This window comes from Saccostrea cucullata, unplaced genomic scaffold, assembly GCF_032062105.1.
Source record: "Saccostrea cucullata isolate Sc308-1 unplaced genomic scaffold, CSIRO_AGI_Scuc_v1 ctg2486, whole genome shotgun sequence".
Taxonomy (NCBI): Eukaryota; Metazoa; Mollusca; class Bivalvia; order Ostreida; family Ostreidae; genus Saccostrea; species Saccostrea cuccullata.
Genome location: NW_026934693.1, coordinates 34,582 through 62,419, shown reverse-complemented (window position 1 = coordinate 62,419; position 27,838 = coordinate 34,582). Strand labels below are relative to the sequence as shown.

The following is a 27,838-nucleotide window of genomic DNA, read 5'->3' as shown; positions in this document are numbered from 1 at the left end:
TTTGTTTGGAAAATCATATTTATTTTATACATTTTGAAACGTAAGTCCCTTATTATTAATTTAACTTTCATTTGAATTTTTTTTCAAGTTTTTGATTATGTAAAAATTAAAACTAAATTCATTGTCTTTAAAGAATTTTGAGAGGCAGAAAAGATATTTTCATACGCCACCATTCCCCCAAAAATATAGTCAGATTTGTTTTGATTAATTTGGAAGTTATTTCCAGTGCAAATCCTTTTATATTCTTCAAAATTGTTTCGGAGCGGATCTGCTCCGATTTGCTATAGTACATTGCAAGTATATGGGATGTATTCTAACTGTGGTGAGGGCTTTTACCGAGACACAGTTAGATTATTCTAACTAGGGAATGCAAAATCTGATGTCGTGACAAACATTTTTAGTTTTTATGAGGAAACATGTAATTTTTTTTCTGTTTCTTTGTTTCTTATACAACAAAAAGTTGTCATTAGAATAAACTTGATAAAATTTTATTTTTAGTTTGTTCCATAAATGATAAATGCTATAACGAAATAGAATTTTGTATTTGAAATTTTAATTACCAATTAAGTCAATCATTGATCGATTAAGCTTCTCCGATTTTGACCGATTATCGATTATGAAATTTTCCCAATTATTCAACACTATATAAGCAAATATATTTTGATATTTCATCTAGTCAGAAACCAGAGAAGAATCCTACCTTTAAGTTTATATTAATAAATTGCATTTTTAAGCTAATTAAGAGGCTGTTGATATAAATATCTTACTAGTAGTTCCCAGTCTGCATCATTGACCAACACCAAGATTCCAGGTCTTCTGAAAAAGAAAAGAATAATGAGTCAAACAATTAAAACACAAAAGAGCATGTAGACAGAAAGGAAATTTAAATCATGTTCTACTCACACTGTGTCTCCTTGCATAAATAGTTCTGGACGTTCTTTCAGTAGGTTATCTCTGATATATGTCAAAAGATGACGTATTTTCCCTATTTAAAAAAAAAATAAAACAATAAAAAGAATACAAATGCATTTTCACTGTATGATCATTAAAACCCCAACCTATCCCAACCAACCTAACTCCAGAAGTAGAACCCTTTAATAACCTTGTGCCATGAATTTCAAAATTTTGATTGAGGGTTCAATTGCAATGCTTATTGCAATTTTGCCAACAGTTTGACTGATTGATGTCCAGAAATTGAGAGAGATACGGCACCAATTCGATTGTTTAAGCCTTGACCAACCCTCAGGTCCCAAAGGGGGGGGGGGGGGATAATGAAATTCATATTTAAAGTTTAGTCTGCATTTTCTCTGAATAAAGGCTTTCTTCTGTTTTTGTCAAAACTACATTAAATTTAAAAAAAAAAAAATTTCAATAATTAAAAGTATATACTGAAAAAGAATCTTTCAAATAGTCACAACAGTGTAAAAAAATTGCGAGATCAAGACAATTTAATCTATAATATGTGGAGCATATAGCAAAATATATCCACAAATTTTAAAAAACACAAGTTGGCATTAGAGATTTTTTTAACTCTACAGAAAGAGAGCTAGACAGACTTGGAGCTAGGCATAGAGGACATTGGGATTACATTGTATCCTGCAAACTTCATTCATGTCTTAATTACTCCAAAGACACACCATAAACTTTGATTAGAAAAGCTTATTGGAGCAGTTTGTTCTTGTGAACTAATAATTACTGTTGCCCAAGTAATTTATAAGAAAACCAGAAGTCTGAAGCTCTACTGGTTTGTACTTATAGCAAAGGAAGAGAAAAGTACTTAAGCAGTTGGAAATTGAAACTTTTCAACAGCAATAAATAGAATAATGATCCTTGATTAAGTCTCTTTATGTTCTTAGTGCAGTCTACTTGCATGCCACATTTATATTATAATCAGACTAAAATTGTATTTGGAGTAGCATTTTGAAAGAATTTCACAGAAATTTCTATTTTTAGTAACCAACACCGTTCATCGAAATCAAAAACCGATACACAGAATTATGTATCTTATTGTAGTCTACTTGTGTGCCAAGTTATATTGAAATCAGACTAAAACTGTAGAAGGAGTAGCATTTTGAAAGAATTTCAAAGAAATTTCTATTTTTAGTAACCACGGCAACACCGTTCATCGAAATCAAAAACCGATATACAGAATTATGTATCTTATTTTGGTCTACTTGTGTGCCAAGTTATATTGAAATCAGACTAAAACTGTAGAAGGAGTAGCATTTTGAAAGAATTTCACAGAAATTTCTATTTTTAGTAACCACGGCAACACCGTTCATCGAAATCAAAAACCGATACACAGAATTATGTATCTTAGTGTAGTCTACTTGTGTGCCAAGTTATACTGAAATCAGACTAAAACTGTAGAAGGAGTAGCATTTTGAAAGAATTTCACAGAAATTTCTATTTTTAGTAACCACGGCAACACCGTTCATCAAAATCAAAAACCGATATACAGAATTATGTATCTTAGTGTAGTCTACTTGTGTGCCAAGTTATATTGAAATCAGACTAAAACTGTAGGAGGAGTAGCATTTTGAAAGAATTTCACAGAAATTTCTATTTTTAGTAACCACGGCAACACCGTTCATCGAAATCAAAAACCGATACACAGAATTATGTATCTTAGTGTAGTCTACTTGTGTGCCAAGTTACATTGAAATCAGACTAAAACTGTAGTAGGAGTAGCATTTTGAAAGAATTTCACAGAAATTTCTATTTTTAGTAACCACGGCAACACTGTTCATCGAAATCAAAAACCGATGCACAGAATTATGTATCTTAGTGTAGTCTACTTGTGTGCCAAGTTATATTGAAATCAGACCAAAACTGTAGGGGGAGTAGCATTTTGAAAAATTGTTTACAGACAGACAGACGGACAGACGGACGGACGGACGACGGATGCATTACTATCGCATAGCTTCTGGTCTCTGACCAGTAGAGCTAAAAATAAACTTCAGTCTTCCTGGGAAATATGTTCCTTACATTTTTTCTCAGAGTTTGGCAGTTCTACATCATGCTTTTTCACTTTGTCGAACAACAACTCGGCCCCACCACTGAAATGGAACTCACTAAATTATATGAGGGAAAATGAATAATATAATATGGTATGGTTTGTAAAAAGTTAATTGACTGCCGTCACAAAAAGGGCCCTTAAGGTCAAATTTTCACAAATTGACTTTTTGGTAAATTTTGATAGCCGGACTCTTTCTAAATGCAAATATACATTAATTTTGAAAATATCTCACTTTTCCCCTATTTTATGAGCATTTTAGTGAGGAGGTCCAAAAATAGACCTATTGAAATTGTTCTGTTTATTAGGTCTTTCCACCTTTCTGTGGAAAGACCTATTGATTTTCTTCTGTTTCTTTTTTTTATTATTTTTTATTATTTTTCCGCCGTGTGATTTTGAGTTTCAAGATTTATCGAAAAGATTTTTAGTTCATAAGAATGTACTTCATAAAAGATTTTCGCAGTTGACCCTGCGTATATGAACTTTGATCCTTTTCGGAGTTATTACCCCTTTCGCAAGAAAGCTTGTTATCGCTACTCCTCCGAAACCATAAACCGTAGAGAAATGAAACCTTCACTATTGTCTTTGACTAATTTAGTAGACACTCCAATGATTCATTGCGAAAGTATTCATTGACCCCTTCAGTGAGTTATTGCCCCTGAAACTTTTTGAATTTTACAAATAATTAAAAATTTTCAAAACAAGAAGTCCTAGAGACATGGGACCAACTGCAAAAGATTTATTGACCTTTGACCTTAAAAATTCATGTAAAGGTCAAAGGTCAAGGTCATTCCCAAAATGAGAAAATTAGCTCTTTTTGTATCTCTTTTGTCTTTCAACATATACTTAATGTCTATCCATCAGTGATATGTACTCTTAAAACTGTTTTAAAGATTTCATTCTTGTCCCCTAAGATTAAACCTTTTAAAAGTTATTGCCCCTTGTGCGAAAAACCTTGTTATCGCTACTCCTCCGAAACTGTAGACCCTACAGACACCAAACCTTCACTAATGTCTTAAGGGTCTTTAGACCTAACTTCATTGTATAAGTGCAAAAGAATCTGATGACCCCTTAAATGAGTTATTGCCCTTTAACTTCTTTGTACTTACTATTAAACCTTATAACTTGAAAACTATAAGTGGTAGAAGCATGGGGTCAATTGCATTGTGACCCATGACCTTTGACCTTGAATATTTTTTTTCAAGGTCAAAGGTCAAGGTCATTCTTTTTTTTTTTTTTTTTTTTTAAATTTTCATTTTTTCTATGCTTTAAGAGAGTTTTGGTTTCTTTTTCATGGAATTTAATTTTTAAGGAGTCAGATATAAAACAGAGTTCAAAGAAGGTGGAAAGACCAACAATAAGTCTCCTAGTTATTATTATTATTTTTCCGCCGCGTGTTTTTGAGTTTCAAGATTTATCGAAAAGGTTTATAGACCATAAGAATGTACTTCGTAAATGATTTTCGCAGTTGACCCTGCGTATATGAATTCTGACCCCTCAAGGAGTTACGACCCCTTTCGCAATAAATGTTTGTTATCGCTACTTCTCCGAAACCGTAAAACGTAGAGTTACAAAACCTTAACTAATGTCTACGACTTATTCAGTAGACACTTCAATCTGTCTTTTCGAAAGAATTCGTAAACTCCTGTAATGAATTATTCTCCCTGAATGTTTGCGATGTTTATGAATATCAAGATCTTTTCTTCAACGACAAGTCGTAGAGACATGGGGCCAACTGCAAAAGATTCATTGACCTTTGACCTTAAAATCTAGGTCAAGGTCAAAGGTCAAGGTCATTCAAAATATGTAAAACTAAGCATTTTTTATAGCTCTTTTGTCCTTCACCAAATTCTGCACATCTTTACATCTTTAGTATGTACTCTTAAAACCATTTCAGAGATTTCATGCTTGTCCCCTAAGATTGATTCCTCTAAAAGTTAGTGCCCCTTTCAGTGTAAACCCTTGTTATCGCTACTCCTCCGAAACCGTAAACCGTTGAGGTACAAAACCTTCAACAATGTCTGCGACTAATTTAGTACACGTCTCATTCTAATAATGCGAAAGAATTTGTAAACCATTTTAAGCAGTTATTGACACTGGCAGTTTCTCATGTTTACGAAGAACTGAAAACTTCTTAACGACAAGTCGTAATGACATGTGGACAATGCATGAGATCTTTCGACCTTTGACCTTGAAGATTAGGTCAAGGTCAAAGGTCAAGGTCATTGGGAAAGTATCAAAATTGCTTATATACGGGTTTTTTTTGGGGGGGGCTTAAAATGACCTTGACCTTTGACCTTGATCCTACCTCAAATTTTTTATGATTTTATTTAGATTTAATATATTAATCGAATGAATCTGGAAAATAGCGAATTTTCCCATCAAATAGATTTCCACCCTCTCAGTGACACAGTTTTCTTCATGAAATGCATCTTTCAAGTTTGATTTACGCTGATAATTATTAATTCAATCCAAATAGAGATGATCATTTAATCTTACCTATGAGCTAGTTCACCATATGTGTCAAAACGAACGCACCTATATTTTCATAAATTGTAAACACAGTGCCGACACGGAAGTTCGAATGTATAATAAGCTCTGTATCATTAACTCAATTTATTCAAAGTATAAACAAACTCAAATGAAATGTTTTTACAAGAAATCGGCATTTTCATTATACACCAATCGTGTTTCTCAGATCTATTCATTATTCTTCACTACATTGTGCCACAAACAAATAAATACACGTGTTTCTGTAGCGTAGATCTGAAGGTCCCGAGTTCGAATCCTGCTGCGAGCATTTTTTTGTTTTGCATTTTTTTTTTCTATTTTTTTTTTCTCCAAATGACTCGGAAACACTTAAAAAGTTGGAAAGATCTTTTATTGTTCTGTGAACAATAAGTCTCCTAGTTATTACTATTTTCATGCTAATTTAGAGCAGATCTGGTAATTTTGTAAAGATAAAGCGGGGGGGGGGGGGGGGGGAGGTCTAGACAGAATCTTGGACCGCTTTATAACATAATCAGTAGGAAAATAGCATTTGTTTATATCCATATAAATTATTCTTCTTATAGACAGTAATCTAATTTAATTTATAAAATATATAAAGCACCTGTAATACTTAAAGATTAAAAGAAATATATATATAGAGAGAGAGGATCCGATGCAGAAGGACACCGCGCGCAAAACGGGACACCCCTTGCAAAAAGCACATCGATCCTTATATTTAAAAAAAAAAATCTTATGAGACAGCATCCACTCACCAGCACACACGCACGTAACTTTATTCCCTATAACTGTTACGATAAAAAAGAAACACCATGTATTTTTTGTATCACCGAAGAATTCAATTGAGAAATAATAAATTCAGATACGCCAAGTTATATAAACTTGTTTTTTAAAAAGTTTATTCCTTTTATAAACATTCATGAAAAAATATACGTTCACTTCTTCCATGCAATGAAGTAAGGAGTCAATCCTTACGTCGCGGGTTCGAATCCCACTGTGAGACGTGGATACCGATCCTTCGGACGAAACCGTATAAACCAAGTTCCCGTGTCTCAGTAGGTGCTGGCACGAAGAAGATCCTTTCCTGCTCAATAGACCTGAGTGCCAAGTATACGACAAAATTTGCAGCTCTCCACCGGCAAGTGGTTGTGTCTCCATATGAGTGAAAAATTCTCGAGAGGGGCGTTAAACAATTACAATCAATCAATCAATCTTCCATTCAAGCGGATTTTAAATTTGTTACGTTTTTTGAATAGTTTATTTAAAAATTAAAATGTTTAAAGCTCTAAGTTTCCATTGTTTATACAAATCATTTTCGTCGCCTGTCTTAGTTATGGAGTAGAAACGTAGTAAATAGGCTAATAAAGGACAAATGAAGCTGAATGATTTATATACCGTAACTCACTTTAAATTGAAACTTTCTTTGAATTTATACCTCAATTTCAAACCGTCTTTTAACGTTTTATTTTTTAAAAAGTAAATCACAATTAAATCGTTTAGAAATATTTCTGCACATTAACTTTTTTTTTTAAATTTTGTGGCACCTGTACCCTGTTTCACTTAAACATATACATTTTGATGCGATTGTCTTATCCAATAATGAACTATTACGTCCAACATTCATTAATGCTTTTAGTACGAGGCGATGCTGTTAATTAAGCAAGTAATAATATACCGCTCTAATTTGACTCTCTTTCGCTGAAAATATTTAGGCAAACCATTTTCCCTAGTTATTACTTCAAAACATACCAAACATATCAAAAAAAAAACAAAAAAAAAACAATTTGACTGGTACCTTCGCCTGTCCCCACACAACTCGTTTCAATTGAAAGAAAGGACGGGGTCAATTAGGAAAAAAAATAAATCTACCTTAAAAGAAACCTACTCATATAAAATAAAAGGTGTGTGTGTCGAAACTCGAATCCAATTTCGCCGTTAGGGGTGTGTGTGTGTGTGGGGGGGGGGGGGGGGGGGAGGGGTTAAGGTTCAGTCTTCTTTCAGTATCAAATTTTCTTAATCAAGCATTATACAGTGCCTTATTCTTTTGCCCTATAGTGCACGAATTTTACTATATGATGTAACAAAAAGTGTGTGTATGTGTGTGTGGAGGTTGGGGTGCGGACTTTCAATGCACACCCCAACCTCCGTTGCTACTTGCCTGCGACTGTAATGGCCAATATTTTATTTAAAAGAAGAAGAAAAATTTGCCTTTGTTTATTAATTACTCTTCGTAGAGTCATGTTAGGATTGTGATATAAAGTCTTATCTCGGAACTTTAAGAAATTAATGTCGAGATATGCCGGGTATTTTGATACATGTATCAGAGTTGAAGATTTCAACGCAAAATGTGACTTATTTATTTCATATCTTGAATAGTCAGTGATATATATATTTCACGCTCATTAAAGTTTTAAAGATTTTAAACATTTTCATAACTTTTGGAAATTACACCCATAACAATTTGACACATACTTTTTGCTCTTTCAGTGATGTAATTGATGTTATCCAGAAATTAATTCGTACGTCTTTTTGCTTAGCAATATTTTCCCCCTTTCGGTTTATAAATATCCTCATTATTCATAATATCACTGTCGATGTAATATTGTTAATTTCTTCAACATTGGGTATAATGCTTTTAGGAAAAGTCTACAATACATGAAGCTGTATTTAATTTCTTAACATATAGCAAAATAGGTTCCAGTGGGATTTCATTCATTCATTTCATCGTAACAATTTCAGAAATTTGAAACAATAGTAATTTCTACCATACAACTCCTTTGAATGTATTTATTTGATCATTACAAATTAGTATTTGAAACAAAATTTATTGTAGCAAAATTTTCTTGGCATGCCCATCATCCGTATTTTTTCCCTTGGAATATTCTAGCTATTACTGTTAATTTAGCAAAAAAAAATATTTATTGTTTATGTAAAAGGTTTGGATCTCCCATGTTACATATGTACCAGTATCTTTATTCAATCAAAGAAGGATTATGTTTCTTAGCTTTAACTTTTACCGGTCTTTTTATTCGGAGATTTTTTGGCTTGTCTTCTCCCCCCACTTTTTACACACATTTTAAAATCGACAGTTCACCGAAGGATGGCTATCGGGGTATATCAGTATGATTAACTATGGATTAAAATTGAAATGGTTAAATACGTTTTAAATTATGGTATCTATTTTTCAGAAAATAGATAATCTAGATAAAATAGATAATCAAAATAGAAAATCTGAAAGAAATATACATGTGTATGGAATATAACTTTTAATATTAAGACTTCTTAACATGAATTCAAAATTCAATTAAGCGTTTGTAAATTGCTCAGAAAACAAATATGCAGCATCTTTAATTCAGTCATGCATAGACATCGTTTAGATCGCTGTACATGTTCCATAGCTAGTAACGTGTATGTACAGTGCCCCGTATATCTACATTAAGTTAAATACTTAAACAAAATTATAAAAAACATTACGTACTAAATTGTAAATATATCATATGCCTATTAAAAAATGTCCACATCAAGTTTCAAATTTTTGTTACGCTTTGAAATTCAATTTTATTTCTTGTTTACAAAATGCAGTTAACAAAAATTACTTCCGTGTTTACAATACTGTGACTTTGACGTCGTTTTCTGTGCATTGTGACGTCAAAAGATAAGGGCCCTTTTCTCATGACGGCAGTCAATTGTCAGATCTAAAATATATTCAAATGGCACAAGCCATTGCCTGGAAATTATTTCAAAAACTAATTCTAAGTGCATGATAAACATCAATGGAAGCTGTAAGGTTTAAAGGAGTCTCTAGATCGAGATCCACAAGTAAATAGAAACTGCAATGGAAAATACAATACAATTTTTTCACATGCATTGTATTACTGCTGATTCATCATGGCTTTGGTATTCATGTACATGTAAAGAGGAGGTTTATTTAAAGATTTTTACCACATACAGACATAATTCCTCGGCCCACCTCGGCCCAATGACATCTCGACCCAATGTCACCTTGGATATGACAGGTCCATGGTAAGCCCTTTTGCTATTTATTCAGAAAATAAAATCTATCATAAAATTACAGAGATATCTCTCAATTTAGAGAGATATCTCTTAAAAAATAGAGATATCTCCCAAATTAAAGAGATATCTCTCATTTTTAAGAGATATTGATCTCTATGAGAAAGAGATATCTCCTAAACTAGAGATATCTTCTAGAGATACATGTATCTCCTGTACTTAGATATCTCCTGTACTTAGAGAGATATCTCTTATACTTAGAGAGTGTGTCTTAAATGGTCCGGCTTGTTATTAATTTTTGGCCAACCTTTCTGGGCCCAAGTTATGAATCTCACGGGCTGAGGTCTCTTTGGGCCAAGATGTCTGGCTATTTACTAGGTGCAGAACTGTAACTCTCTGCCTAATAAAATTCAGACATATAAAGGAGAAAGCTACAAATCCAAGTGTTGTAAAAACCTTCATCGCTGCTTTTTTGTTGCTCACTTCAGGTATTATTTATAGCATTTATTGTTTTTCACCTTATCGATTATCAGGTATCATTCTTAAAGCTGGAGAAAGCTAAACAGTCCAGAAATAATACCTAAAGCGAGCGACAGTAATCATTCTGGCAATCACTATTAGTATAGTTATAATTATTGTATATATTAAAAGGAAAGGTTAATCTAAGTTGTAAGAACTTGTTACCAATCCCTTTGTATGAATTATACAATGAAATATGTTCAAACAAGACAATAAATCAGCGGCTTTAATCAAAGGTTTTACCTGTACAATGCATGGATCTGTAGCTATTTGCCTTATCTGTCCGAATTTTCTCAAGCAGAGAGGGTACAGGGTTCGTTCGCTCGATCTACCTGTTAGCAGGAGTCCATTCAACCGAAATATTGTTCGCCCAATATCTTCTTCGCCCTATATTTATATACAGCTGTATATACCCAATACTATATGAATTAAATATTATAACATGTATTTTCTATTCCGGTTTTAATTTCTTTCAAACTTGGGATTTTTATTTTTCAAATGATACGAAGAATGATATTTATTTAGTCTTAATTAATTTTTAATTTGATTCTAATGTTTTTTGAAGGCCTTAGTGTTTGCATTATAGTTAATTAGATGATTAATATCGACGTTAATTAGGGGAATACATCTGTGGTATATTTACGAATTTTGCTATGTTTTGAAAACAATTGAAGGACTTGGAGCATTAGTAAGTCCATTGTCGGAACTGAACAGCGAATAAAGAAGATTATACCTTTGAAGAATCTCTCCCTTTGATCTCAAGAAATGATTTAATAAGAAGATGGAAAATGAAAATTCTTATTCTATATTAACAGGTCCAGTACAATCTCTTGATTTAGCTATATTAATAGCTTTAAATAGCTATATAGCTTTATTACGCTATTCAAAATAGCGTTATTTAGCTATTTATATAAAGATTTTCACAAAAATGTTTTTTGCTGAAAATAAACAAAAAGTCGCATGTATTTGACTCTTCATACATGTACTATGGACTATTAAAACAACAACCAAAATCAAAGATAGTTCTAACTTTGCAGCTTTTGAATACTTTTAAGCAAAAAGAAAATTTCTATTGTTAGACTAACTGTCCACTACCTTGGGTGCCTTGAGGCAAGGAAAAGTATGATTGCTTCTCATTGTGCTGAACTGTTACCAATCAATTATCTTGTTGAACATAATTGGTCTCCATTATAATATCATTGCAGAAGTAACTGTATCAACTGCTTTATATAGCCCCAAAACTTGTAGAACTTTGAGTTCAAAGTCTCTCAAATAGACGTAATTTGATTAGTGATTTTTACATGCATTATTTTAAGAAGAGTTCAAAGTTGTATATCATCACTGCACCAAGGTGCGCTTTTTTGTACATACTGAGAAAATTACACCTTTAAGAAAAAAGTGTAGTAAAATAGCTAAATTAAGCTATACTGAATAGCTTAATAAAGCTCTATAGCTATTTAGAGCTATATAGCTAAATCAAGAGATTGTACTGGACCTGATTAAATACAGCGAACTGGAACAGACCCTTTGCAAACAAGGTTTAGGGCAAGCGAACTCTGGGCTAATGGGAATTTGGGCGAACGGCAACCGATTTTTAGGGCGAACTAACATACAACATAGCTACAATTTTGCAGCTACAGCGTCGTGCCAAAAGTATTCGCGGAAAAATGGCGGCCGTCGTAAAACGTTCACGCTTCGCGTTTTTTCAAATCGTCCTAAATTATTATGCAATCGCTTTTTTGTATTTTGACATCATCCCCGAAACTGCGTAAGGTCAAAGTTTACCGCGATGTCATGTTTGACGTCTGCTAAAGTTAGACTGCCGAATATTACGGACTGTAAACAAGATGGGTAGAAAATCAAAAGAACTGTCACTAGAGGTAAAACAGCTGATTATAGATTTGAAAGAAAACGGACATAAAGTAAGTGAGATCTCAAGAATTATGAAAATTCCCGAATCTACATGTAGATCAATTTTGAAAACGTTTCATCAGCGAAAAAGTGTGGAAAGAGCTCCTCCTTCGGGACGTCCCAGGAAAGTGTCAAAACGTGGTGAAGTAAGATTACTTCGTATGGTTAGGAAGAACCTTGGAAGTGTTTTGAAGGACATAACAACTGATTTTAATGATGGAAATTATTGTGAACCTATTAGTGAACGGACAGTCAAGCGGATTTTACATAATAACAAAATTTACAGAAGAGTAGTGAGGAAACGTATGGTTGTCAAAGAAGTAAATAGAAAGAAACGTTTAGCATGGTGTTTACTCAAACAAAGATGGACTGTTGAACAAAACTGGAAACCTATCATATTTAGTGATGAATCTCAAGTTGTTATAGGGCAAAATAATTGTGTGTATGTCTGGAGATCCGCCCAGGAATCGTACCGTCCGGAGTGCATGTATGCGATTTCAAAACCCAAAGTTTCCGTAATGATATGGGGATGCATCAGCTGGTATGGTCCAGGGACTCTATGCAAGGTACAAGGTAACATTAATGCTGAGAAATATATAAATATCCTTGACAATCATCTGTGGCCTGTTATTGCCCGACATTTTCCTGCAAACAACTACGTTTTTCAAGACGATAATGCGCCGGTACATAGAGCTCGTGTTGTAGAGGAATATAAACGTGCAAATAATATTCGGGGTATGGTGTGGCCGGCCCAGAGTCCGGACATTAATATTGAAAATTGTTGGCATAGAATTAAAAGACAGATCCAAAATCACGCCAGAGATATTACCACCCCTGATCAGTTGTTCGATGTTATTTTACACACTTGGCAGAATTTCACCATAGAATATATTCAAAACTTTTATAAATCCATCCCAAAACGCATCATGGCATGTATACGATCCAAGGGACATTTAACAAAGTACTAAAGGTAAGCGTTTGTTTTGTTTTTGTTGTATTTGGGTGACTTTTATGTTGCAAGCGCGATAACTCTCAGATCACGTCCGCCATTTTTCCGCGAATACTTATGGCACGACGCTGTAGATCATAGCTATTAACCAAACCACCGTGGTCCCCTTCAAGACCTGTCAATGCAATGATATGATAAATAGCGTTACTGTATAATGTATATGTAGGCCCCTATTGATCACATGTACACATATATATATATATATATATATATATAAACCTGAATTCAACGGCAACTGGTATTTTCATCCCACAAAATGAAACTGATGAAAAGTAGAATGTTAATTTTCAACGCCGTGTGTCTCCGGTAAACTCCTACAGACAAACTCTTCGGATGCTTCCCTCTGTTTTAAGTCTCGCAAATTTTAGTTTGTTTACTCACAAAAATAATGAAAAATCAAATGTCTCTCTGTTCATGTGTAGATGAGGCCTCGACGGAAGTAGCGCCGAGTAGTAACGGCAAGCGGTATATCTAGTTTTCCCGAAGCCCGACGGTCAGGGATTTTGATTTTTGGCGATTTCTCTTTTCAAGGTGCACAGAAACTATTCAAACTTTTCAGGCACATTTTCTAGGTTTAAATGAATTCATTAATACGTAAAAACTTTGACAAATTTGTGTGTTTATTACTAAATCAGATGTACCACCTGCCTAAACTGGTATTTACCGTACGGCAGGAAAATCAGATATCAGACAGGAAGGCCATTTCTATCCATTTAAAAAAAAATATTTAATTGTTGGAGATCAGAAGGTGAGAATTTATTAATTGACGTGTTGGTAGTCAAAGCCAACAATAATTACTTAATTAGATGGCGGTATTATAATTAGCATGGTGTTAAAATAATTCATAATTATATGCTATGTATACTACAAACACAGACATAAATAATTATATCTCTGCTACAAATATAATCTTCTTGAATTAAAAAAAATATATCAAAAAAAAAAAAAATTGACAATCGAACCATATGGAACGCCACAACTGTCTTAAGGGTACAAAATATACATGATGGTGTCAAATCGATATAATATTAAGTCTACCTTTTAGATCATTAAGTCTGTTTTATATATTATGTAGTACAAAAAACACATCATAACGTCAATTTAATATAACATTTAGTCTATACTTGATATCATTAAGTCCTTTTTAAATAACATGTAGTCTATTTTTTATATCATTAAGTCCAATTTATATAACATGTTGTACAGAAGTTATAATATGCTGTCAAATTAAAATAACACATAGTCGGATAAGTATAACAATAAGTCAATTCTTTATGCAAGTCTATCTTTTACTGTCACTAAGTCCTTTTTATATAATATGTTGTCCATTCTTTATATCATTAAGTCCAATTTATATAACATGTAGTTCATTCTTTATATCATTAAGTCCAATATTTATAACATGTAGTTCATTCTTTATATCATTAAGTCCAATTTATATAACATGTAGTCTATTTTTTATATCATTAAGTCCAATTTATAAAACATGTAGTCTATTTTTTATATCATTAAGTCCAGTTTATATAACATGTAGTTCATTCTTTATATCATTAAGTCCAATTTATATAACATGTAGTCTATTTTTTATATCATTAAGTCCAATTTATATAACATGTAGTTCATCCTTTATATCATTAAGTCCAATTTATATAACATGTAGTCTATTTTTTATATCATTAAGTCCAATTTATAAAACATGTAGTCTATTCCTTATATCATTAAGTCCAATTTAAATAACATGTAGTCTATTTTTTATATCATTAAGTCCAATTTATATAACATGTAATACAGAAGTTTTTTTAGGCCATCAAATTAAAATACTTAATACATCTCCAAATAACATGCAGCCAAAAGCTTATTTCTTTTAGTCAAAACTTAACATCACTACGTCGGTTTCGTACAATATGTAGTCTAAAAGTATTTGTTTTTTGTGAAATCAACGTATAATAGGTTATTGTATACTTCATACAGTTTTATATTAACAGTATACTCGAATACGTTTTGTTAAGTCACTTTCAGGCAATATGTAGATCAATTTCCCGCTAAAAAATGCAAACACATGTGTATGACTTTGTTCATTTGAAAACAGTAAAAGGCAAGTTTTGGTGAAATGGACGAAATCCTGAGAAGACTGGGTCTGGAAGACCATGTAGTGAGTTTTCAAGAGCAAAATATTTCTCCTGATATTGTGGGTTTACTGTCATCCCAGGAAATGCATTGTCTTGGTATTAACAACAAAGCAGATATGGTTAAACTCCGAAATGAATGCATCACCTATGGTTTTCACACACCCGAGCGGAAGCATATTGGTAGTGGTACAACAGAATTTGTGATACCAGAAAGTATATTGCAAAACCTGAGTAATGATGGGTTTTCTATAGCAGAAATTGCTAGACTTCTTTCTATATCTGAAAGTACTGTATATCGCAGAATGCGAACATTTGGAATATCAAAACAAAATTTTTCAGAAATGGACGATGATGAACTAGACGTACATGTTAGTAAGGCATCTGAAAATTTTCCGCACTGTGGAGAGAACATTTTGGGTCAAATACTAAAACAAAAATCTGTTAATGTACAGCGATGGAGACTTAGAGAAAGCCTACATCGTGTCAACGCAGTAGGTGTAAGGGACAGAAGAAAAGGCCGTTTAAAGCGTAGAGTGTATGATGTGAAAGGGCCTAACCATCTGTGGCATGTTGATACTAACCATAAACTTATTCGTTGGCATTTAGTCATCGCTGGGGGCATAGATGGGTTTAGCCGAATGGTTATTTACTTGAGATGTCTGGACAATAATAAAGCCGATACTCTTTTAGAATGCTTTCGTGATGGCGTTTCTCGTTTTGGACTACCAGTTAGAGTACGTTCAGACAAAGGTTTGGAAAATTCAGCTATAGCAGATTACATGATCTCTAACAGAGGGCTGGGTAAAGGAAGCATGCTAACGGGAAAAAGTGTACATAACCAGAGAATTGAACGTCTCTGGAGAGACGTTTATACCGGTGTCCTTGCTTTCTTCTACAAATTATTCTATCACATGGAGGACAACGAAATATTAGATCCACTGGACGATCTACATATTGCAGCTCTCCATTATGTATTTGTTCCACAAATAAACGAGAAGCTGAAAATCTGGGAAAAGGCCTGGGCTACACACAGAATGAGAACAACAAAATCATCCCCACATTGTTTATGGGTTGCAGGACAAATTCAAAATCCTACAGGTATAGATTTTGTTGATGTCAATTATGGAACAGAAGGATTTCTTCTGGAAGCTGACAACAATGATGAAAACGTTAACGAGAGACCGATAATTCCTTCTATATCTAGTGCCATCATCACCGGAGGGTGCAAGCAACAGTTGGATAATGAAGTCCAAATATCAGAGAACTCTTCAAATTTTTTGATTGAAATGTACACAAAATCTCTCCAAATTATAAAGAATCATCAGGAAATTAACCATATTCAATAAACCTTTTATGCAAAGCTAACGGGTTCAAATTTTTAACTCTGTAATTCGATATGTACATATGTGCAAGGGGTGATCAAAAAGTTCGCGAACTAAATGAATAACTTCCGTAAGGGAAACAATATTTGATTTCAGTGTTGATTATATTTAAATTTTAATTAATCCTCTCCGATTTTAATGCACATCGGTCACCGTTCTGCTCTTGAGCGAATTACGTCATATAGGCGACCACATGACCGCCTCCGTAGCGTTTTGTCACAAAAGTTGAAAGATTTTCCGAGTTTTATAATTCTTTCAATGCAAGTTAAATTTTATAACAAGAAGAGTTTTTTGTCAAAAATGGCCATATCTCGGCAACAGAATGGGTGGATAAGAATATCCTTTCCAAAAATAAGCATGGCGATCATCAAAACCCAAATTTTTTGACTCGGGAGAGACGTTTATTTGAGGTAGACAGAGAATGGGTACGTGCCTCCTTTTATCATATCTATTAATATGTTTAAAATCTAAAGTAAACAATATGTTAGGTACTAGTAAATGATATTAATGTTATTGTAGAAATATTCAACTATTTTTCAAAGTGTAGATTTGAGGTCAGAGTTGGAATTTTGAACCCGTTGGCTTTCCATTTATTCCAACCAGTGTACAAAATAAAACATTTTCTGAGATTTTATTCATTTTTAAAGACAAATCAGTGGTTTGAAATTAATTTGTGCTTGCAATATAATGTAAAAAAAAAAAGCGTAATCAAAAAAAAAAAAATCATAAAATTTAATATATTATCTGTATGTAATTACAAACATAAAATATTCTACATAACATGAAATGAAACTTTTTAACAAGACAATTTAACATGAAATGTGCAGACAAATATGAACATTGGGTCCATAACAAGAAGCTTATGGCCTAAACAGTCACCCAAACATAATACATTCCAGACAGGCAGTGCATGATCCATAGAATAACTAGTACATTAAATGCACAGTAGTTTATTGTTATGATGCAATGATAGGAAGATAAATGATCTGAACATTATTCTGGATAATGTAAAATTTTGGTAGGGGTGTGGGGTAGGATTAAAAATAATAGAAATTGATGTCAATAAGAGTTATCTATCTAATCAGAGTATCGATGAAACTTAAAATTCAGCAAAATACAAATAAAAATGAGGTCAGGGTCACAGGTAAGTAAAAGGTCAAAAGTTTTTGATTCAGTTGAATGCCTCTCATCAATACTCAGTATCTATGAAATTTGATAAAAATATCTTGAATATTTTCTTTGCAACTGAACTTTGAAATGAGCTTAACGCAAAGCACGATGAAAAGTTTTTGACGGACACACATAAACAAATGACAACTTACAACAAGAGCAGCCCGAGTGACTCGGGTGACCAAAGAATGGATGTTTTGATTACATTTCACAAAATGTTGAATATCTCATACCTAGTGACTAAAGTACAAAATCAAAATCACTTTTTTTCATAATTAAAATAGATATGAATTCAAATATATGTAGTTGCATACCAAAATGAAAATCTCCCCTAGATAATGGTTAAAAAATCAAATGCATACTATAATTTCAATGCATCAGAATGTAATTCTACACAAACCAAGTACCAGTAAATACATGTACACTTTCTATAAAAAATAACAAGATTTAAATTCAGGGAATTTATGTCCCATTTTGAACATTTCAAAGATTTTCAAAACAGTAGGTGGAGATAGCATGAAAAATGAATTTACTCATTGTTTTTGCAGTAGCCATGAAAAAAGGTATTTCAATATAAGACTAGTAAAAAGCAAGTGTAGTAATGCACAAGATGAAATTGTCATAGGATGGTAGTCCATTGTACCATCCTTTTAAAACACATACAAATGTAATTATATGGTGGAGGCTAGTGCTTTACCACTTTGACAGAATTTTTAATGCATTCATGAGTTTGTGACATTGGCTTTAAATCTTTTAGCATCAGAATAAAAAGATTTCATACAATAACTTAATTACATGCAAAACCTCATAAAGTTTTGATATGACATGAAAACAGAAGAAATTCAGATACCATGTAATAAAAAAAATATGATAAATTGTTTAAGTCTGCAAAACTACATGGTCTGTGACTCAAAAGTACATATATATGTCTAAAATTAACATTACATGTTACAAAATTATGGTTTATGTCATACATGTAACATCAGCATAATAGTGGTATATGAGGCTATGAAGAATACCATGTCGAACATGCAATACCATTTCGAACATGCTATACCATGAAGAATACCATGTCAATGGCTATTGATCTTAAACTGAAAACGAGGCTACCTAGCTAAATGTAGCATAATTCATGTAAAAATGAGACACCCAAAGGGAATTTAATTTATATCATAATTAATAATAATAATAAAATTTTAACGTATTTTTCAATTTAGTGGTCAAACCTTTTAAAAGATGATTTTCTTTTGCTTAAAAGCCTTGTTAACATAGCCTAACAATGAAAGCTGAGCTTTTCACTTGACACTCAAGTTTTGGTTTAGCATCGGTAATACATGCATGTATTGTAAAGTACCTCTGAACATAAAGCATATACCCATTGCTAAAACTGAAAATGGAAAAAAAACAAATTTGGAAAAATTTTACAACAATCTCAACATTACTAAAAATGGATTGGTTTTACTTCAGTACATTGTATATTATTATCAATTCTTGAACCTTGACAAAATGTCTCTGGTTGAAAATTGTAATCAAACTGTAATCAATCACATATATACATTTGTTTAAAGAAACCCTTCAGACTGTCTGAACTTTTTATTTTTTGACTTACTGACCATATAGTAGATGATATTTCTACAAATTTGGAGACAAATTTAAAACAAGGGGCCCATGAACCAGACAAAAACTGTTTTTGCAAGGTAATAATTAATGAATGGCTTGCAATAAAAATTGGTAAAAAATTACCGCAAACCATAATAAGAATTTAAGAATGCGTAATCATACAAAGCAAACAGCTCTTTATCTTCTGGAAGATTTGTATCAATGCTTGGCTTTGGTCGTGGTAGTTGGAGAGAGTTGATACATGTGTTTGCTGTTGGAATAAATGAATTAATTACTTCTGGAAACTGAATAGTAGGTGGTATTTGAAACCCTAAGACTGGCTCTTCTTCAGCTCCAGTTACAAATTGTAAAATGTTCCCTATGGATAAGTGTTCTCTTCGACCACCTGCAAAAAATTAAATAACATTGGGATTTATCATACTTGTACATGTATATTGTTGCTCATAGAAAAATTAAAATCAAATTTATCCTTTTCACTTCACAGAATTTGCTTCTTATAAAAGCATGAAGTTTTTGCAAAAAAAAAATTCAAAACACATTCATTATTCTCCATTTATGCAGTCCGTTCATTTGCAATTCCCCCAGTGGTTTATTAAATTTATCTATGTAATTTATGTTATAGATATGCCCCAAGATGCACCAACTGAAACAAGAGGCCCATGGACCACATCGCTCATCTGAGCACAATTAGGCCAATTCAGTATTTTATGAGTGGTATCAACCAATCCCTAAAGGGAGGGGGCATGAACTGAACAAACTTAAATCTACACTACCTGTGGATGCTTACATATAACTAGAAACTATAATTGTTTATGAAATTTGATCATAATTTCTTGAATAGTGATGCAGTTGAAGTGCTTAGAAGCTTACACAAGTATGTATCAGCATATGAAGTTTGACACTAATTTAGGTCATTTTAGGAAAAGTGAGTTCAAGGTCAAGGTAAAATGTTGAAATAGTTGAATAGCTCTCATCAGTATGTATCAACATATGAAATTTGATAAAAATATCTGAAATGATTTCTTTAAAACTGAGCTAAACACTAATTTATGACAAGAGGCCTATGGGCCACATCGCTCACATGAGAAGCTTTGCATGACAATGCTAGTGCTATTCTTAACCAGATTTTTTCCCTTGTGACCTACTGTGACCCATTGTACCCCACAGATCATAGTTTGGACAATTTAAAATCTACAATATCCCAGGATGCATTCATATAAATTTCAGCTATTCTGGCCCAGTGGTTCTTGAGAAGATTTTCAAAGATTTTCCCTATATATCTCTATGTTAAACTTTTATTCCCTATTGTGGCCCCGTCCAACACAGGGGGGGGGGGGGGTTCATGATTTGAACAATTCAGAATCTACTCTACCCCAGGATGCTTCCACATAAGTTTCAGCTTTTCTGGCCCAGTGGTTCTTGAGAAGATTTTTTAAAACATGCCACCAAATTTTCATAAATTCCCAATTATCTCCCTTTGAATGAGGGTGTGGCCCTTCAATCGTGAATCCCCTTCACTCAAGAATGCTTTGTGGCAAGTTTGGTTGAAATTGGCCCAGTGGTTCTTGAGAAGAAGTTGAAAATGTGAAAAGTTTACAGACAGACGGACGCAGGACAAAATGTAATCAGAAAAGCTCACTCGAGCCTTTTGAAAAATAAAATCCACCTGTCTCAAGCATGATCGATTTTGCAAATATGGATGAGAAACTAAATAAATATGATTTTTTGTGTGTCTAGAAATTTCTGTGTTTCTAATTTAATACAATTTTATGGACTTTAAATCTTACTTGCAACTTCTCGTAAATAACGGACAAATGCAGCATAAACTTTCTTCTCCACTTCAATGTTGTTGCTGCCCTCTAATGAAAACTGAGGTTTCAAAAGTGTTGTAAGCATCCTGAATGTCAATGGTGTAGAATGTCTTTGGAAAAGGTAAAGAAAACTTGGAAGCTGCATACCAATCTGGAAAAAATAAACAACAGATCAAAGATGTAAAAAAACGTACAACTTCACTTTTTAAAGTTTGTTTTACTGTCCTCCTTTTAGGGATTTACTATTATAACCAATTTTGTACAGAATTATGTTATTAACATTTTTCTCAAGTGACAAGAAATGTTTTAGAAACATCTATGCCCCTATGAGGCAATATTGGGTCAACTTTTTTTTATACAGCACTGAGCATTGTGTACTATGAGGATAAAAACATTGGCAATTTTGACCTTTTCAATTATTTGAGACTCAGAGCTTAGAATTATCAATAATATCTTGCTTGTGCATTTATTTTCTTGCAATATTTATTTTTCCTATAGTGCCACATTCTATGCATTTACCTAATTAAATATCAAAACATTGACGGTTTCTACGATATGTTATGTGATATGTCCTTTCTGTCATGTCTAGTCTTTAAAGATGATTGAAACTAAATAATTACCAGTACATTACCGTACATGACAATTAGAACTGTAAAATATTCTTATAAACTAGAAATCATGTATTACAGGAACTAATTTTATTTTAATAAGAATATTAATTAGTCATATGGAATAAAAGTTTGCTTCTGCTGGATTCATTAAAAAAAATTACTGTATACAATCCCAATGTCTCAAGTCCTTTTCTCAAACTTGTGATGCATGGATGGTCCATGGAATCAGAAAATATCTTCTGGATTATCTCTGGCTCTAGGAAAGTTGGAATTTGGCCATTTTGTAGAATACTTAAAGCTGAAATACAGCAAAAACATTTCCATCAACCTGCATTTTAACTTCAAAATCTACATATACATCCTGCATCATAATACTAGTACATAAAACATATAATTATGACACTTGTTCAGCTACAAGCATAAAGATTTCCCTCTATTTGTCACATTAATATTACCACTCTTCCTATTGGGAATCAATTATTTGAATTTATTCTGTTCTTGTTTTTTTTTTTTTAATTTTAAGAATTGTCCAGATTAAATAATCTCTCCAGTGCAAAGTTCTTTTGTTAAACCAGATGTGTTGACACAAATGCCCCTGCAGGCAGACAGAATTTCAAATGCCATATTTTTAAATTTGTATGAAGGTTAAAAAGGATTATAAACTGTTAAAAATCATCAGACCAGGACAAAATTTAAACTTGACCTGCAAATTCCTATTCATATGTTACATTAAGTTTAATGTGTGCAACTGTTGCCATGGTGGGGGCATAAAAAATAAATTAGGATGCGAATTTACTTTAAATTACATGTACATATTTCAAAGTATGATATATATGGTACATTTAACTACAGTGAAGAGTATTGATTGTGTATTGTTTAATGTCCCTCTCGAGAATTTTTCACTCAAATGGAGACGCCACCAATTGCCGGTGGTGAGCTGCAAATTTTGTCCTATACTCGGCACTCAGGGCCATTGAGCAGGGAGGGACCTTTTTAATGCCAGCACCTACTGCTACACGGGACTTCGTTTTATACAGTCTCATCCAAAGGACCGCTCTCCACAGCAGTGGGATTTGAACCTTCAACATAAGGATTGACTCCTTACTTTGCGACTCTACAGCAGATGATCTAACCACTGTGCCATGCGGTCATGGAAGTATGAACTATTTGGCTGATAGTAAATTGCCTGACACAGCTCTTTGCTTAAGGGCAACTAAAATTGACTAAAATTCTTCATAAAAAAGTACCAAGTATTGAAGTATGCAAAGATGATGATTACAAGGTATACCGAGAGTCAAATTTAATAATTAATACAAACCAAAGGTCTTTCCGATAACTTCGTAATCTTCACAGATTAATTCTCGGAGTCCCTTATCAAAATATTTTTCTTTAATTGACTTTAACATTAAACGAAAGAACTCTTTCCGGGGTCCACCATAGTCTACAGCCGTCTGAAACAAACAGTAACACTGTATTTAATTACATAATTAAAAACAAGAGGCCCAGGGGCCACATCGCTCACCTGAGCACATCAGCTAGGAAAAAGCACATTATTCAGATCAGAAGTTCACTGAAGGGGGGGGGGTCATGAGAGGGCTTGAATTCTAATACTACTTGAGAATGCATCCGTATCAATACTGCATATATATAACTTCTTGAGAAAAAGATTTTTAAAGATTGATCGGCCATTGTGGCCCCACCCTACCTATCTGAGGATGATCCAACATGAGTTTTATCTTTCTTGTCCCAATTGTTCTTGAGAAGAAGATTTTTAAAGATTTTTCCTATATATTTCTATGTAAAACTTTGATTAGCCATTGTAGCCCATCCTAACCCCTGGCCCAGAGGTCATGATTTGAACAAACTTGAATCTACACTACCTGAGGATGATTCAACAGAACATTTAAATGAGAAGAGTACTAGTCTGCTAAGTTAAAAATATCATTAAAAATGTAACATCTTCGGATTAACTCCTCTCAAAAATTGATTAGACTGATTCAGCGATTGTTTAGCAAGGTACTAAGTATTCCAGCAGGATTTTTTACTTATCTACCCTTATAAATTCTACAATGATCAATCTTGCATTGTATTCAATATCACCTGTGAAAGAGTTCCGCTAAGTTAAGTAATTGTGATATCAAGTATTCATTGTTACAGTAAGCATGCTTTTTACCTCATCTAGCTGACACCTGAACTGGGAGCATCAATTCACCTGTCTTGTATCAAATGTATCAAGACTTCTGAGCAAAGGCTTAGAACATTCTGTTCTACTTATATGCACAATATATACTCCTGTAGTGGTTACCAATGAGGTTGGTCTCTAAAGCAGTGAGCTTAAATTACTCTAAAATCTTGTAATTTAATAATTTTGCTGTTCTCATTTACCATGTTTACTCCAGTCCATGAACCTGGGTGTAACATTAACTAGAGGTACTGTGAGCAATGAGCTCATTATTGATACCCCCACCTCCCATATGGTTATAACTGATGACAAAGTCCATGTTTTGCTGTGGCCGGGAAACCCAAAATATGAATCGGATCAAAAAGTAAAATAGGAGGTCACAATGGCAATACGTAATAAAGATTCTGTGAAAGTTTCATTAAATTTCCTTCAGTGGAATGAGAGGAGTTGTGGATAAAAGACGGGTACCCCAAAGCATAACAGACGGACGGACATACCGATTTCTATAAACAGTAATACTCTCCCACTTTTCAAGCAGGGGGTATAATAATTATATTCAGATAAACAATTTCTTCTTGCCTAAGGTGACCTTAAGTTAAGTGTTCAATTCAACAGGAGAAAATTTACTCATATGTGAAAGTTGAGTGTAACTGTGTCTAGTCTAGCCAACAAAATGCAAATTTAGCATTTAAAAGAATAAAAATACCTTTATGCCCTCCCCCCCATCCCCCGGACTAATCCAAATACATCTTTACTATTTTAAGGCCAGCAATAAATAAATTATATGTTTGATGTACTCCAGCTGACCTATCAAAATTGCCCCAGTTTTAAATATTTTTTTTTCATGTTTTTTTTTCTTGGGGGGGGGGGGGGGGGGGGGGGGTTAAGGGAAACAGAGATTGTTTCAATTTAAAGAAGTTTTGTAATTTGAACATTCAATTTTTTTTTATAACTATATATATATATTATAACTGTCTTATCCAGTATATCATGAAAGTTAACATCAATAAATCTGAAGTCTTATGACAATTTTCAAATTTTTATGGGCCCGGATCGATAGATCCGAGGCGTATATTGTTTTTGTCCTGTCTGTCTGTCTGTTTGTTTGTTTGTCCCCAAACTTTAACCTTCGCCATAACTTTTGAAGCATGAAAGGTAGAAACTTCATATTTGGTATGCATACTTCACTAATGAGGTGCTTTCAATTGACACTAATATTCATGATCTTGTGACCTTGAATGTGACCTATATGCTAAAAATAGCTTTTCTGTCTGCAAACTTTAACCTTTGCCATAACTTTTGAACCATAAAAGATAGAGACTTCATATTTAGTATGCATACTACACAAATAAAGTTCTTTCAAATGACACCAAGGTCAATGACCTGGTGACCTTGACTGTGACCTATATGCTAAAAATAGTGGTTTTGTAACTTTCACCATAACTTTTGAACCATAAAAGATAGAGACTTCATATTTGGTGTGCATACTCCACTAATCAAGTTCTTTCCAATGACTTCAAGGTCAATGACCTGGTAACCTTGACTGTGACCTATGCAAGTATGCTTAAAATAGCTTTTTAGATTTTTGTTGCCACCGGGCGCATTGTGTTTCACAAACACATCTTGTTTGATACTGCAAAAAAAACCCTGTCTACCTACCCACCTTGAGAAATATTAATGTGGGTTGGAGTACATCAAACAAAAGTATTTTTAATGATTGCCTAGCGCATTTAACAACACAATACACAACCATTAGTGCATTACCAACCTCATCATAAAATTGTACTTCTAGAGTTTTTCGGACATCACTGATTGCTTTGATTTCATCAAAACCAGTCTCCAACAGATGTGTTCTGTCAATTAAAATAAAGTTTGTATCACCCTCAGAATTCTCTGTTACATCAATCACTTCCAAAGGCCGTCCTGTGACCATTTCTTTCTGTACTTTGCGTAAAATTTCTACCGGATCTGCGATATTTTGTACTTTACAAAACTCAATAATTCTGCTGGTCACATCTGAAACTGTTTCAACATTTTGCACAGATACAGGCAAAACTTCAGTCACAGCTAGATCGCTGATGTGGTTACTTTCTACAGTGTTTTCTAACAACAATTCCTGGTCTTGAAAAATAACAACTTCCTCAACATGCATTTCCTGAGAGCTTGCTATGTTAGTCTGCATGGTTTGTGGAAGAATGTTAATATTCAAAATGTCTGTTGTTTGCACATCATTTTCTGTGTCAGCTTCCGAACATGTTTCTGTGTGTTTCCTCAGTTCTCGTAGCAAGAATTTCCTTCCACATGTTACACATTTCTCTTCTAAACTTGATTCACTAGACTTCTCATGAGGATTTTCTATAGAAGCAGTGGAAAGATCTTTTTGGATTGGCCTTATATAAATCGTTGATTGGGGATTAACATTTTTCTGCAGTTCTTTTGCTGACCATGCGCAGTTTATCAAAGTTAACTCTCTGTAATTTTGGGCACTTCTCAGTAGTTCAAAGCCACCCCCCTCAGCTAATTTTGGAAATCCTACAATTTCCCCTTCTTCATTTAATTCTTGCGAAATAAGTTTTGCTGCTAATTCATTTTCATCATCTGATTTTTTTAAAACAATTTTTTTCTTACCAAGTCCAGCTTTATTCAAAGTTTCTTTTTCCAATGCATTTGGAACAAATTTTTGGCCTGTATGTGCCAGACATAAAAAATTCATGGTTATAAACTTGTCTTTTTGGCGCATCTTTTTCCCGGCTTTAGTACCTGCAGTGCGAGAGTAAGGACTGAATAGTCGGGCTCGTTCGTTTCTGGTACTTATAGCGGTATGCTCTGTGACCGTTGTTTTCCCATGCACAAGTTTTTTTAACTTGTGGCGTAATCCGATCGTTTCAACGCCAAGTCTTTTCAGTTCTTCATCTGAGAGTACCTCTATCATCTCAATTGAAATGTTTTCTCTTTCAAAATTGGGATAGGCGCTCGGTATCCCTAGCTCCATCAGACATTCCCGCAGGCCATTCATCTTGCTTTTAGAACCGTTTTGGCGCGAAAATTTCCGAATGAACACATTCGGAACTCAACATAATGTAAGAGTTCGTCATAACGATACGCTGTACTGACTTAACGTTTTCACTTTTGGACACCATGCCATATTTTAATGACTTGATGATATATATTTTGACAATATCGCAGTTTATTTTGACTGTATATTATGAAGATCAGACAATGTAATACATTGTTTTGACATATTTTTGTGCCTTTTCACTACATATTGTATGAATAGTACTACATATTATATGAACTGCACTTAATTATATAAAGAACGGACAACATGTTATATAAATATTGGACTTAATGATATAAAAAATAGACTACATGTTATATAAATTGGACTTAATGATATAAAGAACGGACTACATATTATATAAAGTGAACTTAATGATATACAGAACGGACAACATGTTATATTAATTGGACTCAATGATATAAAGTATGGACTACATGTTACATAAATTGGACTTAATGATGTAAAAAACGGACAATATGTTATGTAAATTGGACTTAATGATATAAAGAACGGACTACTTATTATATAAAGTGGACTTAATGATATACAGAACAGACAACATATTATATTAATTGGACTTAATGATATAAAGAATGGACTACATGTTATATAAATTGGACTTAATGGTGTAAAAAACGGACAACATGTTATAATAATTGGACTTAATGATATAAAGAATGGACCACATGTTATATAAAGTGGACTTAATGATATACAGAACGGAGAACATGTTATATTAATTGGACTTAATGATAAACGGAATGGACTACATGTTATATAAATTGGACTTAATGATATAAAGAACGGACTACATATTATATAAAGTGGACTTAATGATATACAGAACGGACAACATGTCATATAAATTGGACTTAATGATATATAGAACGGACAACAT

The 27,838-nt window shown here is 33.3% G+C and overlaps 2 protein-coding genes across 2 annotated transcripts; both read right to left on the bottom strand.

The window, feature by feature from the left end:
* Positions 1-734: 734 nt before the first annotated feature.
* On the bottom strand, positions 735-13,547 carry LOC134241191 (ubiquitin-related modifier 1-like). Its single transcript, XM_062723268.1, has 4 exons — positions 13,194-13,547; positions 2,989-3,059; positions 904-985; positions 735-816 (listed from the first exon to the last, which is right to left on the bottom strand). The coding sequence occupies exons 1-4, from the start codon at positions 13,220-13,222 to the stop codon at positions 735-737; spliced, it is 264 nt and encodes an 87-aa protein (XP_062579252.1). The 5' UTR covers positions 13,223-13,547.
* Positions 13,548-18,977: 5,430 nt separating this feature from the next.
* On the bottom strand, positions 18,978-26,990 carry LOC134241194 (uncharacterized). The gene is made up of 5 exons (XM_062723269.1): positions 25,648-26,990; positions 23,016-23,148; positions 21,859-21,995; positions 21,063-21,237; positions 18,978-19,660 (listed from the first exon to the last, which is right to left on the bottom strand). Exons 1-5 carry the CDS (start codon positions 26,893-26,895, stop codon positions 19,395-19,397), a joined length of 1,959 nt encoding a protein of 652 aa, XP_062579253.1. The 5' UTR covers positions 26,896-26,990; the 3' UTR covers positions 18,978-19,394.
* Positions 26,991-27,838: the final 848 nt, after the last annotated feature.